This window comes from Crotalus tigris, unplaced genomic scaffold (genome assembly GCF_016545835.1).
Source record: "Crotalus tigris isolate CLP2741 ecotype Arizona unplaced genomic scaffold, ASM1654583v1 scf7180000017543.2237141, whole genome shotgun sequence".
NCBI lineage: Eukaryota > Metazoa > Chordata > Lepidosauria > Squamata > Viperidae > Crotalus > Crotalus tigris.
In genome coordinates this window covers 1,720,553-1,738,450 of record NW_024096463.1, presented here as the reverse complement: position 1 = coordinate 1,738,450, position 17,898 = coordinate 1,720,553, and the positions used below count along the sequence as shown (strand labels likewise).

Below are 17,898 nucleotides of genomic sequence, written 5' to 3'. Positions count from 1 at the left end.
AACTAGTGCATTCTCATTCTGCATCTTCCTCCATCTTGTGAAATTAAAAAGGATACTGTCAGGAACTTTAATCACATGGCCAATTCCTTTCCACAGTGGTGCCAGATCCCCTTTGTATCTCAGGCAAATCTCATCCCCTTGCATCAAACGCATATCTGAGGACACAGTAAATAATTTTTGAAGATAGCACTGTATATAGTATCATCTGCCCACTGATTTTTATTAACCCAATTCACTTTTTAAACTTATCAATATTGCTAATTCCAGCCTGACCTGAATCTGTCTTTGGCAAGGTGAAGTAGGCAATCCTTTTCTTGTTCAAACCAAGATCCCATCTCACAGTAATGTTGTCTTGAGTCTAAAATAAAGAAAGATAATTCTTCATTTTTTGATTCTTTAATTAGAATCAAAGCTGTTCTGGCCTTTTATCACCTATTTTATTCCAGCACTCCTGGGCGAATCCTTCTATAAACAGATTTGTAATCTTTGATGACTTTTTAGAAATATGCTCGGTTCAATGCTTGCTGGAAGATTTCAAATGCATCAATATTAAGAGGACTGATTAATCTGATTAATTCAGTGGAGCTGCTTCTCATTCATAGACAACTGAAGTTCTTTTCCTATTCACCATCTAGTTGTCTTCTCACTTAATTATTTGCAAATGCTTTTTGAAATTAGCACAGAATCCACATGCAGCTTTGGAATTATCAAACTGCCCACTTCTAATCTATTAATAGCCCACCTTTTTTGCCAGATTGTATTTGCTGCAATGCCTGTTGCTTTCTACTGAAGAACAATACATGTATATAGCAGATCACTCTGTCTGTACCCAGAGACTTTAAGATAGAATAGAATACAAGTTAAATAGTTCAGAAAAATTTCAAGGAATACAGAGCAACTGTCCCAACAAAGCACTTATCAAAAGCAGCTCAACTATAACAAAAACAATTTGTAGAAAGTATAACACTGAAGCTATCAATAGAGGGCCATGAATTTATGATGCTGAAACAAACACGTAACCATTTACAATGCCCAGTGCAAGCAGATAGGGTTTCATTACAGAAGCTGACATTTCCAAAAGCCAACATGCGTTTGTCAAAAACAGATCATGCCAGAAAATCTTATTGCATTCTTTGACCAGGTGACAAAATTAGTGGACCAGAGGAATGCTGTGGATATTATTTACTTGGACTTCAGTAAGCCATTTGATAAAGTAGACCACAACCTACTACTTGATAAGATAGAAAAATGTGGGTTAGACAGCATCACCACCAGATGGATTCATAGCTGGCTGACTGGCCGTACTCAGCGTGTAGTCCTCAATGGAACTGCATCTACGTGGAGGGAAGTGCCCCCGGGCTCTGTTCTGGGCCCAGTGCTCTTCAACATCTTCATCAATGATTTGGATGAGGGGATAGATGGGGAACTCATCAAATTTGCAGATGACACCAAGGTGGCAGGAATAGCCAACACTCCAGAAGACAGGCTTAAGATACAGAAGGATCCTGACAGACTTGAACACTGGGCGCTATCTAACAAAATGAAATTCAGTGGTGAAAAAAGTAAGGTTCTACACTTAGGCAAGAAAAACCAACACAGTGCTGGGCTGCATTAACATAGGGACAGAATCAAGATCACTTGAAGTATTAATACCTCTTTACAATGCCTTGGTAAGGCCATACTTGGAATACTGCATCCAGTTTTGGTCACCACAATGTAAAAAAATATGTTGAGACCCTAGAGTACAGAGAAGAGCAACAAAGATGATTGGGGAACTGAAGGCTAAAACATACAAGGAACGGTTGCTGGAATTGGGTAAGGACGAGGGGTGACATCATAGCAGTGTTCCAATATTTGAGGGGCTGCCACAAAGAGGAGGGAGTCAAACTATTCTCCAAAACACCTGAAGGCAGGACAAGAAGCAACAGATGGAAACTAACCAAAGAGAGAAGCAACCTAGAACTAAGGAGAAACTTCCTGACATTTAGAACAATTAACCAGTGGAACAACCTGTCTCCAGAAGCTGTGAATGCTCCAACACTGGAAGTTTTTAACAAGAGACTGGACAGCCATTTGTCCAAAATGGTATAGGGTTTCTTGCCTGAGCAGGGGGTTGGACTAGATGACCTCCAAGGTCCCTTCCAACATAATAACAACAACAACAAGTAGTAGTAGTTATTATTATCATCATCATCATCATCTATAAAGATACAAGCTTAATCTACTTGTCTTATAGTCAAAACTATGGTTTTCCCAGTAATGACGCAAAGGCTTGTGAGAGTTAGACCATGAGGAAGGTTGAGCAGCAAAGAACTGTTGCTTTTAAATTGTGGTGCTAGAGAGACTCTTGAGAGTCCTTCAGACTGCAAGGGGATCAAATCAGTTCAAATCCTAAAAGAAATCAACCCTGACTGTTCTTTGGAAGGTCAGATAACTGAAGCTGAAGCTCAAATACTCTGGCCATCAAATGAGAAGAAAGGACTCGTCAGAAAAGGATTTATGTTGGGAAAGATAGATGGCAAAAAGAGAAGGGGATGGCAGACGATAAGATGGTTAATGTCATCAATACAATGAACATGAATGTGGACAAATTCTGGGAGACAGGGGAGCCTGGCATTCTATGGTCCATTGGGGTTATGAAAAGTCGGACATCATTTAGCAACTGAACAACTAGTCTTCTGCTTAAAAATTTTATCAGAGAAATATAGTAGTAAGTAAATACCCAACACCAACTCCAGGACTCAATGGATACAGTTCAAAGTAGAAAGTATGTGCAGCTTCCACCATTCCTTAGTGGGGAAAATGCTTCAAAATATTTATATCAACTATATTTCAAATGCCTCCCACACTTATGAATTATAGTCTTTCAGAAGTCTTACCCTCACTTAACCTCCTCCCCCCAACTGAGCATAAAGTTCAATGTCACCAATCCAAACTATTTTAAGTGGCTGCCTCCTTTTGGGCATTTTACCTGAGATTCCTTCAATTTCTTGTCATAGTCTGCTTCAAGCTTGACCAGAGGACCAAAGATGTTCTGGTATTGATAAGCATCTTCATATCTAAGGAGGACATGCTGTGGCTCTTCATCAACACCAGGCTTTTCCAGGTCCTCCAAAGTGGCAGATGGGTTCTCCTGCAACCACAGACAACAGGACACTAAACCCAACTTCTCCAGCTGGTTTATGGGAATCCTTCCAAAATGAGGGAACTAAATACTAGAATATATGGATTATCACATACTTTAGGTCACAAAACAATGAAATACAAAGCATGCCCATTTAAATTACTAAATGTAAGGATACTGCAAATAAAAGCCATATCCGCCTTCGATTGAAATCATCCAGAAATCCTAATTATGTACTATGGGAAAGAGTACTGTATGAGTTGTACACATTGTGCAAATTCTGCTCAATTTGCAGAATTCATCTTTTGCTGATTAGGATGAAGGCATGAATCTAGACAAAGCTTCAAAGCCCCAACAACTGGTATTTCTATTCAACCATCTTTTAGTATTTAAAACTTCAACAGCATCTTCACAGTCCAGAAACTTGATTTAGAAAGAAACCAAGGATACTCAGGAAGCTGAATTCTGAACCCAGTACTATCCTATTATCTTACTATCCATCCATCCATCCACCTATGTATCTACCTACCTACCTACCTACAATTATATCTGCTTGTCTTAGATCAGGGGTCCTCAACCTTGGCAACTTTAAGACTTGTGGACTTCAACTCCCAGAGGAATTCTGGGAGTTGAAGTCCACAAGTCTTAAAGTTGCCAAGGTTGAGGACCCGTTTTAGATGACAACTTATAGCTCCTTTTTCCCCTCCATGGACAGAATCTCTCTAACATACCTTCCAGAGTTCTTCTAGTTTGTTAATTTGCTGAGCTGTGATCTGCCGGGCCCTCAGTTGTTCCTGTTCTGAAGGAATTTTGACTAACCAAGAAAGGAAGCAGCGATCTTGAATCAAAGGCTGCCACTGTGAGCTGTCCCAATTGATGTCCTTTAAGCTGCTCTGGCTGGCACAAGGCTGCCTGCACAATCAGGATATGAGAGAAACATATTAGTCAAACACAAAAAGTATTACTCAGTAAAAAAAAAAAATACTCAGTACATTAAAACACAATATTTTCTTGTGATCATTGTTCACGTAATTTCTTTCTACAAAACAAAATTTCTCTTACCTGCATAACAAAACAACCACAGAGTCAGCTTTGGCCGGGATGAAGCCAAGAAGAAACACATTACGACAGCCACAATTGTAACATTCCAAGACAGTCTCGCCCAAAGGACCATCCTTATGAAGAGTCACTTCTTTGCACTTGGCTCTTACAAGATGGTTCACAATGTGGCTAACAAAAAGACAGAAAAATACACGCTTGATTGCAAAACAAAAGTTTTCTTTGAAATGTAAACAGAAAACTTATTTATATTTGAAAAACAAAATGAAGTTCAATTCAGAACAACAGAGTTGGAAGGGACCTTGGAGGTCTTCTAGACCCTATACCAGTGGTGGCGAACCTATGGCATGGGTGCCAGAGGCGGCACTCGGAACCCTCTCTGTGGGCGGGCATGCCATTGCCCCAGCCCCGCCTTCCCCCACAACCCTCACCAGCAGCCCCCCTGGAGGAGAGTTGCCCCCGGGCAACAGGTACAAGACTCCGCCCTTGCACCCCATAACGTGCAGATGATACTGTGGGGTGTGGGCAGAGGGCATGGCAGCCATGGTGCTGCATGGCTGCCTGGCAATCTGCTGTAGCAGGCCATGGAGGCGGTGCGTGGCCCTGCAGGCGGGTGGGGCAGGGGGAGCGGTTTTTGGGCACCCGATCTCTAAAAGGTTCGCCATCACTGCCCTATACCATTTCAGGCAAACAGCTGCCCAGTCTCTTCTTAAAAGCCTTCAGCGATGGCGCATCCACAACTTCTGAAGGCAAGCTGCTCCACTGATTGTTATGTTAGGAAATTTCTCCTTAGTTCTAGGTTGCTTCTCTCCTTGATTAGTTTCCATTATTTCTTGTCTTGGCTTCTGGTACTTTGGAAAATAGGCTGACGCCCTCTCCTTTGTGACAGCCTCTCAAATATTGGAAAACTGCTATCATGCCCCCCCCCAGTCCTTCTTTTCACTAGATTTTCTTCTTTTCACTAGAATTCAAGTAAAGAGGATATTCATTTTATACCCTGCCTTTATTATTTTTACAAATTAACTGAAGGCAGTGAATAAATAGTGGGGTTAGGTAAACCATCCATTCTGGGTAACACAAGGAACAATTTGAAGGTCTTGCTGGACTTCCTTGCAGACAGTGATGACTAGCAAGATACATCAACCAGTTGATACTCCATGTTCTAGTCCTGCTTTATCCATGAAAGCTAGCTGAGTGACTTTAGGCCATTAACTCTTAGACCAGTGGTTCTCAACCTTTTTAATGCCGCGTCCTCCAACCGGTCGTAAGTCGAGGACTACTTAACCGGTCGTAAGTCGAGGACTACTCAACTGGTGCAGCACCATTTGCAGAATGGGACTTTTGGCGGGCTCAGCAGGGCAGAGACAGCCTGGTCAATTCCTATTGGCTTTTGAAAGCCAATAGAATTAGACTCTATTCAAGAGAGTCTGTTCTATTGGCTTTCAAAAGCCAATAGAATAAAAAGGAGTAGCACAGCTAAGGAAAAGGGGGGAAAAATGGTGGACTGCGTTGTTTGGCGACCCCCGTGAAATGGTCGTTCGATCTCAAATGGGGTCCCGACCCACAGGTTGAGAGCCACTGTCTTAGACCAACCCACTCCACAGAGTTGTTATTGTGGGGAAAACAGGAAGAGGAAGGAGTGTAGTGGGTGTTCAACACCTTGAATTTTTTTATAAAAATAAAGAAGGAATATAAACAAATAAAATATGGCAGGTGAAACCTTCCTAAGATATACTTTTCCTTGGGTGCTTATCCACTAGCACTATTCAAGTTAGATTATTTAACAGAATTTACTTGCAAATCTCTTTGGAAGAGTGAGCTAGTGCATAATGCAATTAACTCAGCTTTTCGTGGAAAACTAGCAGCTAAAACATGTGACACCAATACAGTATTAATTACACTGGTTGTTGATGTATCTTCAGACCCAATTCAAAGTGCAGTTTTTGATCTTTAAAACCATTAACTGCCTGTACCCAGCTTACTCAGGCCATCTATATCTGTATCAACAGTCTTGCTCTTAAGAACCATCACAAAGGCCCCTACTAATGAAGAGTGCTAGTGCCAGCAATTTGATAGTGTTGGCAAAAAAAGGGCCTTGCAGTACAATTCCCATGTTCTAATACAAATTGGTAGGTCCCCATCTCTGCAAACTTTTAACAGCAGCAAAAACCTATTTACTTTTGTGTTGTTTCTTGATTACTACATGATGCATATAGTCTGTTAAGTTGCTCATTTTAACTTGTTTCGTGGCACAAGTAGCCTTGATCACAACTGGGTCTGGAATTTTATTACTAAGCGAGGCAATTGTTAAGTGAGTTGTGCCCAATTTTACCGCCATTTTGCTATGGTCATTAAGTGAATCACAGTGAAGTAAACCCAGCTTCCCCCTTTGGTTTTGCTTGTCAGAAGCCCGCTGGGAAAATCGCAAATGGCAACCTGACTTGAGAGGCTGTAACTATCATAAATATATGCCAGTTGCCCAAATTTTAATCAAGTGACCATGGGGACACCGCAGTGGTTATAAGTATGAGGAGCAGTCATAAGTCACTTTTTTCAATGGCCCCTCTAACTTCAAACAGTCGCTAAATGAATGGTCGTAAGTCAAGGACTACCTCTATTTAAGTCAAATAATATTCAATACAGATTCTTACTGCTATTGTATTTCTTTACATTGTATTCATAATACATTAAGGCAGGTGTCCTCAACCTTGGCAACTTTAAGTCTTGTGGACTTCAACTCCCAGAAGCTGGCTGAGGAATTCTGGGAGCTGAAGTCCACAAGTCTTAAAGTTGCCAAGGTTGAGGACCCCTGCATTAAGGGATTGTATTTTATGAAATACTAAAAGACTTTTGTGTAAGTAACAGAAAACAGCTTATGGGGACTTTGCTCTAAAAAGTGCTCTACTAAAATGTTGGTAAGGTTTAAGCCACATTGTAGAAAGCAGTTTCAAGTCAGATTGAATTTTTGCAGGAACTGTGAAGTCCCATAATTGAACAATATACAAGTACTTATACCCAACAGGGACCTAGCTCAATTGGCTCAAGTTCTCCCTCAAGGTTTTGGATAGTTGCTAACAGGGAAAGTGGACCAATTATTTGAATTAGCACCTGAAAGCTTGCTATGTTCATACATTTAACAGAAGTGAATTATGTTCTCTTTGTGAATGTGAATATTTACCTGCCAGAAGTATTCCCACGTCCGTTGCAAAACCACTTCTTGCTGGTGTTACAATAGACAACGCAAGCTGGGTCGTGGATGCCACAATAGCTAAGGACAACACAGAGGGACCATTGCTGTAAATCAATTTTACTTCAAGGAGGGGAAATCAAAGACACTCACCAATACCAAACTGATTAAGAAACAAAGACTTACCACTGAAAGCTGGCAGAGGCATTACGTGACCTCTCTATTGACAACTTTATACATATACACACAGCTACAAAGTAGGCCTTTGTGGCAATATAGCCTCTTGTGATCAATGTCAAACATCACACTGAACATAACATACTGAACTTAGAAAGTATGTTCAGACATTCAAAATACATTGTTAGAGAATACCACTTATTCAGCTAAACACTAAAGAGTATGGCATAACCAAACCTATTTAATCTTCCGAGCTTCAGAAAATAACAGAATGGGAAGGGACCTTGGAGGTCATCTAGTCCAACCCCCTGCTCAAGCAGGAAACCCTATGCCATGTCAGACAAATGGTTGTCCAATCTCTTCTTAAAAACTACCAGTGTTAGAGCACTCATAACTTCTGGAGGCAGTAAGCATAAATGCAACATTCTTAGAGAGCCAGAAGCAACGTGTTAGAAAATGATCTGATGCACTAAGGCAGACATGTCAAACACAAGGCCCAGGGGCTGGATGTGGCCCGCAAAGTGGTTTCATGTTGCCCGTGAAGCCATGTTGGAAACAGTGAGGGAATGGCCCTCTCTGCTTGGCCCTGGCCCAGGCCAGCCGGCAGCCAATGTACAATTTTGTGGTGGCCATCTATGCTGAAACGCATTCAGTCTTAGCTCCATAAGCCCACCCCACCCCCGCATGGCCTGAGAGGAACAGTGAGGCTCCTCCAGTGGACCATGCTTGGCAATTGCCCTGGTCCCACCCCCTTCTGCCAGAGACCCTCAGATCTATCTCACTCCTGCCCAGGCCCCCACAGGCACCCTTGACGCAAATGATGTAGAGCTGACCACACTCACCCAGTAGGCCACACCCACTCCATCCATGCCCACCCAGTAGGCCGCACCCACCCTGGCCACACCCAACCCAGCCCCCTGAGGGCAACCGCAATGCTGATGCGGCCCTCAGTGAAATTGAGTTTGATACCCCTGCACTAAGGGGTCAGATAAAAACATAAAACATGGAATAAGAACAGCAATCCCGTCTGATAAAGGACTGGGCCTCATACAAGATCGATTTTAATATAACCTAACGGGAACCTATTGTAAAGCTTCTATCGTGATAAAAATCATATTCTCAATCCCAGCAGATTCTATGTGAGGGCATAAATAGACCCCAGAAGCTTAAGGAGAGAGTCACTAGATACTGGTTCCAGGCTACAATAGCAAAATGGTGTGAGAAATGAAAAAGGAAATCACTCACTAGCCACAGGGACAAAGCTTTCCCAGTGCATTAAATTGATGCCTTGCTCTCATAACACCAGGCTCTACTACCTCACCTGCAGGCATGTACAGGAAGGTCCTTGGTGTAGTAAGTGTCTTCCTGGTCTTCTTCAAAATTGAGCTCTGCAAGAAGTTGGCTGGTTTTAGGCACATTATCATCCACTGCCCCATTCTGGAGGATGCCATCTGGTCCATTTACCTGGAGTTAAAAAAAAAATCACATATGCAACTGTGATTTATTAAAAGAAAAGCAAGTCATACAACTTAAGGCTTTTTTTTTAAAGTATACATCATACATCAATGCCAATTTACAAGCACATGCACAGAATCTTGAATTCACCATTATGTTCAATAAACACTACTCCTTTTAAGAAACAATGCTCTATTTTTTTAAATAGAAATAGAAAAAATAGTTTTCTGTACAGTAGTAATGTTTGCTTCTGATTACTGCCTCTTTGTTGTATTTCCTCTTCTATCAGCAGTTTCAAATCAGACCTTTTCCTAAAGTATCCACAAGACCCTTTAAGAGCTATGTCACTAAAAAAAAAAAAATGTATCCTCCTCTAAAATCACAGGAATAGAGTATTCCAGATTCCTCCCTAATTCTATTGCTTTGATCTACCTCAGTCACAAGGCTACCCAGAAAGCTCCAATTCACAAGTTTCCTAAGCAATGATATAGCATCACTGGAAATTTTGAAATCAACCTGTAGATTTTGTAGACCGGAACACTTTTGCTTGCTAAACAAGCATGAGAACATCTGCCATTCTTTAAACAATATTTTTTGTCTGGTTAGTCAGGATAAACAGGACTGAAGCAATGGCTGAAGGGTTTACAACAGTGAATTCTTTAACCCCCATTCCCACCCCAGTATGTGAAGGTTAACCCTTGGGGAAAGCCCCAATTTAGGAACCTTGAAGTTCCTCATTTTACAAATTTTGCCTGTGCATAATGATTTCCCTCAATAGCTCTCAAATTAAGTGGCTGCTACCGATGTTTCACCTTATTCTTAAATGAGAGGTTTGATTTCTGCTTTCAGTTCTTACAAGTCATTCTGATTCAATGAGTGAGTGGTCTTGGAAGTCAAATAAATAGTAGTTATCACTAAAAGGAAGAATCTCATTAATATTATATATTTCAAAAAACCTTGTTATACATTCAATAAGAAATTGGGTCAGATCTTTTAAAGGATTATAGCCTTAGAGAATACAATATTTAAAGAAGCTAATAAAGGCATAATTATCAAAACAATCAACCACTAGGATTATAGGAGGGGGAGAGAATGTGAGGCCAATATGTGCCATCCTTGATGCCAGAAGCCCTCCATATATATTTATCTACCATTTAAGAAATTAAACAAGTGTTAGTATCATCTTTATAGGCTACAATATCCCTAGGTACCACATAGGCTATATAAGCATTATTAATTTTAAAAAGTGATGGTTATCAATTTTGTTTGGAAATACCAATTAGATGAAGTCACACTAAAGTGGGCAGGATCAAATCTATATATATTCTTTAATGGTCTTGCAAACCATTTAAATGTGTTCTTCAAAAAAAAAAAGCCAAAAAGCTCAGCACTGCACAGTACCATTTTAAGAATCAATGCCGCAGCAGTAGTACCAAATTACATGAACTTTATCATTTTATTACATATAAAACTCCAATCCCCACCCCCATTACACTTTCTAATACCTTCCCCAAGAAACAACATGATTACTGAAGTTTTTTAAACCAACATGGACTACCATTCTGAACAAGGTGGCATGTGCATAAAACATTGTGGCAAGGAAAATTGTACAATGTTTTCACAAAGCTCTCCCAGTTCAGAAAAAAAAGTTTTAAAAATCAGTAATAATAAATGGCTGCCAAATACAAATACATTATGTAGATCTGGCAGTTTCAAAGTTTAACCAATGTTTTTCAGACTACTTCAGCTAAGCTAGGAGAAAAACATGTCATTATGAATAAAATTACGGTAAAGTTAAAGAATAGTAATTCCTGAAAAGTTAATGCTGCAAGTTAACACATATTTACTTAGGAAAGAATCAACCTATTTTCTAAATGAATATGCACCTTAAACACCACAGCATATGAAGTTTCCAAGAAGCAAGACTGTTTATAGAGCAACCCACCATTGCTCCTTGGGCAGGCAAATTTAAGAAGAGACAACAGTACAAAACTCAGGTATGTTGTAAGATATAAATACAGTACACATAATCAGATATATGGAGACAAAGGAGAGACTCAGAATGGCATCTTTCTGTTTCTAGCAATTGCAATAGCTAGAAGTCAGCAGGCACAAAACAAAATTAAAATATTGTAAAATATATCTTTAACAAATGATATTTTACTACTTTATTAGGTAATTCATAAGTTCAAAATTACATCTCAAGCCCATCCAATCTTTAGTCAGAAGACACAGTAATCTGACAAATCCATTTTGAGGAATACAAATGTAAGCATATTTAACTATAATTTACATATGTAATTTACATAAGTAAACCATAATTACATGCATGGGCAAGAAGGAACCTGCTCAAACATGGGGCTCACAAATTCCCTTCCATACAAATAAGGAAATAAACTAAAATCTGGTTTTTTGATGAGCAGGTTCCCAGTGTGTTGCTACATATAGCTGATGAACACTTTTTGGTGATCATAGACTGCAGTTAACATTTTTGGATAGTATATTAAGAAACATGGTGGACAGAGTGTTCTGGAATTTTTCTTTCATCTTTTGGATGTATAATTAAGCTAATTTTAAGGTTCATATTATAGATTGTCTGAATTTCTTGTCAAAATAGTAGAATAGATTGGGCTCTTCAGGACACAAAAAAAGGGATTTAGTATCACAGATTGTCTATTTCCTTCATAGTGGTGAACAGTAGGCTATAAAAACTGCCTGCTTTCCCCCCATCTGTTTAAAAAAGCTATAATTATCTTTAAAACAGTTTTTCTAATCTTATGTAAACTTAAAATAAAGAATGTGCGAACTTGAAAAGCAAGTTATTTTTCCCTCTCTGTTATGTTAGGTAAGACGAGTAGAGAGCAATGTTATTAGAGTTCAAAGGATATCTTCTTGTTCATACACATATTGCAGTTTTGTATTATATGTAATTCAGGGTAATTTCAGTTTAAAATAAGACATACATAGAAAAATATCTCTTGTAAAAAATATTGCCCCATCTGATTTTTAAAGGATTATATCTCTCAGATGCCTTAATACACAGCCAATTAACCAAAACCATCCCTTAAAGTCTCAGCATGTGAAATGACGTACACCAACATACCTACCCATAACCATAAATATTAACCTTTTAGTACAAGAAAGCTGCGGATGTAGCTACTCTATTTTCCAGTAGTGAACAATTCTGGAGAATACCAAAAGAGAATAGACATAATACGTTGAATAGAAAGTTTTGTGCTGAAGTATTTTACTTGCTGGGTTTTCCATTCACACTTTTTCTGAGCCAGCAAATATAACAATATGTTTAATTCTTTCCATGTTAAGGTAGAGGAGATGTAGAAGCACTGTTTATTACACAGATGTAGTACAGAAAATAGCAGAAGTTTTTTAAGTGTCTGAATCTTGCAGACAGAGACAGCTGTTACTGGATAAATCAAACACCAGTATGTTTATCACCCTAAAGTAATCAGGTTCTAAATTTTTCTAATGATTTAAAATTATTCATAGCCCAACCATTCCTGGGATACTCATACTGAAAAATACCGGAAAAGACTGAAGGCTTTCAAAAGCAGAAATAACCCAATTCTCATTCTTCACAGAAATCTTTTTTCCAAAAGGATCTTTGAGAAAATCTCTTTCCCAGAACGAATGCCTGAAAAATTACTTAAATGAGAACAAAAAGTTCCATCAAATTCCACATTTCAAATGTTCTGATAGCCCAGGCAGAGGGATCTCCTTATTTCCATATTCAGCTATTCTGCATGTAGGTGGAGGTATTAAGATTGGGATGGAAAACTTGTTCAGATCAACACCAGAAGCCATAAATATAAGAATGTATGACTATATATACCTTCATCCAATTCACAGAGCTAACATTCTTGTTTTGATAGGAGGCAACACAGAAACTAAGCAGCGTCAAGCTTGGTTAGCATCTCTCAGGCCTCTAGGGCAAGTCTCGGAAATAAAACAAACAACCTGAAAGAAAGCAATGACAAGCCACTTCTGTATGACTGCCAAGAAAACTTTAATGAAAACTTACAGGTGATTTTCCTTTTAACAGGAAATAGTACAACTACACACCTTAGGTTGCTAACATTTTAAAACTATATCTATCATTAGTGTCTTCCCCAACTGCCAACCTGAAGACCCTTTTTATTAATATAACAACAGAGTTTCCACAAACAGCATATAACTGCTTTAAGTTTATGGGTTAAATTTCAATAATAAAACAGTTATTTAGAGACAAAGAAAATAAGAGTAAGGAAAAGTAATGTGCTACACTCTTCTTGACTCTGAACTCTCCAATATATTTGAAAGAAAACCCTCTTCTGGGGAATTAAGCAGCAACCGTATTATGTTTTGAATGTCATTCCTACTTCATTCCTATTGGGAATAAAATATGGTGAAGAAAATAATGCAATGTCCATTACAGCAATGAAACTACAGAACAGAAAATTCTTAGAAAAGCACCACAAACCTATGGCATATCCTGAAAACTCACATCTGTACTAAATGAAATCCTATCCTTCCAGACATTCACAATTTTTTTCAAATGACTTCTCCAGAACAAGAGGATTAAACCACATTAGAGGAAATCTGATCTAAGATGCAAAACTGAGGAGTATTAGATAAAAGTTCAGACTAGTAATCATCTCTTTAACAGGGTGGCATTTCCTTGGAAAAGGTGTTAATTATACACGTATACACCTTCCCCCCCCCAGTTTAGGCCTTATCCAATTACTCAGAAGTTAAAGTACTATCACAATACTTGCTATGACAGAACACCTTATCCTTAATTGAGCGATAAATCTTTCCTTAAGGAAAGATTAAGGAAAAGCTTCTGTGCATAGATATTGTACTGCCCCTTGTCTAAAATTAGATTTTTCTCCTGCCTTTTTAAAAATTTGGTCAACCCCAGGCAGTAAGCATACTTTATACTATTTTCCTCACAATGATAAAATACTGCTTTTATCACAAAACATATACATTCTTTTTCCATTTTCCAAACACATACACAGTCCCCAGTTATGTTTCTACTGCTTTATGCACTAAAAGTTTAAAGAGGAACACACAGCTCACATTGTGCTCTCAAAGATGATTCAACAAGTCATCTCTATAAAAACTCTTTAAAAGACCATGCAAGAAAGTCAGAAACTGAGAATGTTCAAATCACTTTCTTGGAAACCAGTATGCAAATTCAATGTCTGGCTAACCTCAATTCAGTCTTCTGTCAAACAGGTGCACACAATTCTGCTTTAAAGTGTACAAAGAAGGTACCAGTTAATCACAGCTTGAAGACGTATGACTAACAACACATCAGCCTCAAATCAAACTTAGCTGCCACTAAAGACTGATTTGAAAAGCCATTATAATTCCAGCATCTAACCCAGGGGTAGTCAACCTTGGCTCTTTTATGACTCATGGACTTCAACTCCCAGAATTCCTGAGCCAGCTAAACTAAGCTGGCTCAGGAATTCTGGGAATTGAAGTCCACGAGTCATACAAGGGCCAAGGTTGACTACCCCTGATCTAACCAAACTATTCCAGATAGCCTGAACACAGTCAATTTTCTCTCGCCAAGCTGTAGCCTCTTAATCAGGGGATTTTTTTTTTATTTTGCAATTTTTGCAGCCTGAAAAAGTTGGTAAGTCACTGGCACAGCAAACAGGTACAAGGAACCACTGGGCCCTTTTCTTCTGATGAAGTCAAGTCATAGTTACCCAACTGAAACATGCAGATACAACGGGTAAACATTAACATAACCAATGTTTGAAAGCAATTCATTACATATTTAATCATATCACGCACAGACATTGTAATTCTGTAATGCATATTGCAGATAAACGAGTAGATGTTTCATCCACGTCCCATCTGTCTCCTTCCTAGAAAAGGCCACTTTGAGCAACAAAATATGTACCTACAAGGAATATCTCTCGCGCACATATGCTTTCCAATAAATATAAGGTTAGGATTACAGGCTTTCCTACAAGGCTTTGTATGGCTTCTTCGGGCAATTTTTAAGCAATCCTAGAATCCAAGTTTATAAAAGCACTCAGCCTTTTTGATTCTCCCACTCGGAACCTGCAAGCTGCCTTTTCATCCCGCGCCAAGTGCCACACATACAAGACGTGGACTTAAAAGTTCACCTCCCACTCATTTCTCCTCCACACTCCGTCTTTGAACTTAAAACACCCTCCCAGCCTGGCGGTTCGCTCTCTCTTCGCGGGCCTCACCTGGGCGTCCAGCTGCCCCGGCACGACGACGGAAGGCGGCCCCCCCGCGCCTGGTCCGACGCCACCCCCCGGGAGTCCCGGGGTGCCCGGCGCGGCGACGCTTCCGCCGCTACCGGAGCCTCCCCCGGGCGGCGTTTGAGTCTGGCTGGGCAAGGTGAAGTCGGTGAACTCGAACTCGGAGCCTTGCGTGTCAGCGCCCAGCAGCTCGGCCTCCTCGGTGTCGAGGAAAGTCAACGTCTGCGAGCTGGGCCCGTACGCTTCCACGCTCATGATGGCGGCGGCGGCCGTTCCAGGTCTTTTCCGGCCTTCTTTCTCGGTTCCCCTCACGGACGAGGAGAGGAGGCGGCGGTGTTGGCAACCGCGAGCGGGCGGGTTTCCTTCTTTTTCTTGAGGTCCGTCAGAACGAGCGCGAGGCTTCTTACTGCCTTGGTCGCGTTCTGCGCCTGCGCAGAACTTTAGGCCTCAACCGTCGACCGAGCCAGACGCTCTAACAAGGGAACAGCCAATGAGGAGGAGGCTGACCTTACGCCCGAGAGCCGCGAGCTGAGATGAGGGAAGGGAAAAAGAATAGCCCCTTAGCGCGCACGCGTCTTGCGCTCCGCGCCTGCGCCAACTCAACTGTCTGAGAAGGCACAGCAGGAAAAGGAGGCTTGAGAGGTGGCAGCCGCGCAGGTAGAAGCAGCGGGACGAGGGGGAGGGAGAAAGGGAGGGACACGCTTTATAGCTCCGCCCCGGCACATTGACGCACAAGCCGACTCTCCAATCAAACTCCCACTTAGGAAGGAGGCGGTGTCTCAGAAGGCCAATCAGAACAGAATTCGAGAATCGAAGAAAAGCGGGGTGAAATCGATCCACGCGGAAAAGAGAGAAAAGCGGGAGAGTGAACACGCGACTAGCTAATTAAGACGCGCGAACCCTAGAAGCGCGCATATGAGACAATATGGAGGGAGATCTTCCCGACACGCCAATAAACTCTGCACCGTTTATTTTGTTCCCGTTCCTCAGGTTTAAAAAAAAAAGCACGTCTATAATAGGAACTATCTATTTTTGACTGCAAAAGGCCAACGTGCCGAACGGTTTTGGAATCTCGTCGGATGGATTTACTACAACTTTACTACTTCTGGCTTCGTCGCCACGTTAAACTCTAGCAGAGAAGTTGACCGACAAATTGACGGGGGAAAAAAAAACAAACCCATGACTTTCAACTTAAGGGCCAGTAAAATGGAAGCCCCACAACGCGCATGCGCTAGATCACGCAGCGGCGCGAAGCTGAAATTTCATCAGATAGAAAAAACTTCCTGGAAGCCACGCCCCTTCTCCGAAGACCAAACCAAAACGACACGAGCTGAAATGTGATTGGCTAAAGAGTTTGAGGGCTTATAGCTGCGTTTCCCAACTTTGACCACCTGAAAGAGGTGGACTGCAACTCCCAGAATTCCACAGCCAGCCTGTTAAAGTTGCTAAAGTTGAGAACCGCTTACCAACGTTTCATGCACGTTTAATGGTTGCTCCCGCTGCTCTGTTGTTAAAAAAAAAAATGTTAATAAGGCAGTTTTTGACTTGCGACCACAATTGACACTGGAATTTCAGTTGCTAAGTGATGTGGTCATTAAGAGAGTCATCGTATGACCAGATCCAATTTTGTTTTTACTGCAGGCTTTAAGCCAGGCATGTCAAACTCCCATCGTCACGTGACGTCGCGCACCGTATCGGAGCTTTTTCGCTGTTGCTGGCAATGGGGTGGGCGCGGCTCTGGTATGATGAAAACGGCCCGTGGGCCAGCAGTTTGACACCCCTGCTTTAAGCAAATCTGACTTACCCTAGTGACTTTGTTGTTGGAAGCTGCCTGGGCAGGCTGCAAATCATGATTACAAGACGCTGCAATCATTAAAATGCAAGCAGATTGTCAAGTGTGATCACTTGACTGTGCTGGTGGAGCAATGGTCATAACTTCGAGGACAGGTCATAAGTCACTTTTTTCAGCCCTGTTATGACTCTGAATTCTTAAACAAATGGTTGTATGTCGAGGCCTACCTGTAACTGATTCCAAGAAAATAAGATTGGAGTATACTGACATTCTGTACACTTGATGGTTGGATATTAACTCCCAAATTGGGCACTATCCTTGAAAGGGAAAGTACAACCCTGTTGAAGATCCATGTTGGAATATCCCCAGATGTGTGGGATCCTTAGTGCTCTCTGAGCAGACATTTCATTACCAAACTAGGTAACATCATCAGTGTAATTGGTAGGATTGAGTCCTACCTATCAAAACCTGGCAAGCCTCTGGGCACTGATATCAGAAACCTGTTTGCTGTCTGGGGAATTCTGGGAATTCAACATAAAGTTGCCCAGTTTGAAAAACAGTGCTCTATGTAGATGTGTAGCATAAGTAATGTCATAAGTTTTGTTTTTCATTCAGCAGGAATGGCTGTGGATGGTGCATTTTTTTTTTACCCACCCAGGCCAAAATTTGTCATTGTGCTAATGACTCAATTTTTGTAAAGGATATTCCCCTCCCCCAGGGCTTTTGTATCCAGCAAACCGAAGTTGCTGTCTAAGGTGCTGAAGCTATGTGATGCCAAAACCCACTTTTTCCCCCAGCCAGGCTGTCCATTTGCAAACGGGTACCCTCGTTCCACAATGGGAAAATGATTTCCATC

The 17,898-nt window shown here is 40.9% G+C and overlaps 1 protein-coding gene across 4 annotated transcripts in view; it reads right to left on the bottom strand.

Annotated features, from left to right (window-relative positions):
- Positions 1–15,919, bottom strand: part of UPF1 (UPF1 RNA helicase and ATPase) — a 42,119-nt gene extending 26,200 nt beyond the window's left edge. For 3 of the 4 annotated variants that reach the window (XM_039321726.1, XM_039321895.1, XM_039321809.1), the window contains exons 1-8: positions 15,236–15,919; positions 8,869–9,011; positions 7,362–7,451; positions 4,187–4,354; positions 3,856–4,036; positions 2,972–3,133; positions 274–358; positions 57–155 (exon numbers count right to left, since the gene is read on the bottom strand). In XM_039321726.1, the coding sequence (XP_039177660.1) occupies positions 57–155; positions 274–358; positions 2,972–3,133; positions 3,856–4,036; positions 4,187–4,354; positions 7,362–7,451; positions 8,869–9,011; positions 15,236–15,505 (1,198 nt within the window). In that variant the 5' untranslated portion in view covers positions 15,506–15,919. The remainder of the gene's footprint in view (positions 1–56; positions 156–273; positions 359–2,971; positions 3,134–3,855; positions 4,037–4,186; positions 4,355–7,361; positions 7,452–8,868; positions 9,012–15,235) is intronic. The other variant, XM_039321979.1, reaches the window with a different exon arrangement.
- Positions 15,920–17,898: the final 1,979 nt, after the last annotated feature.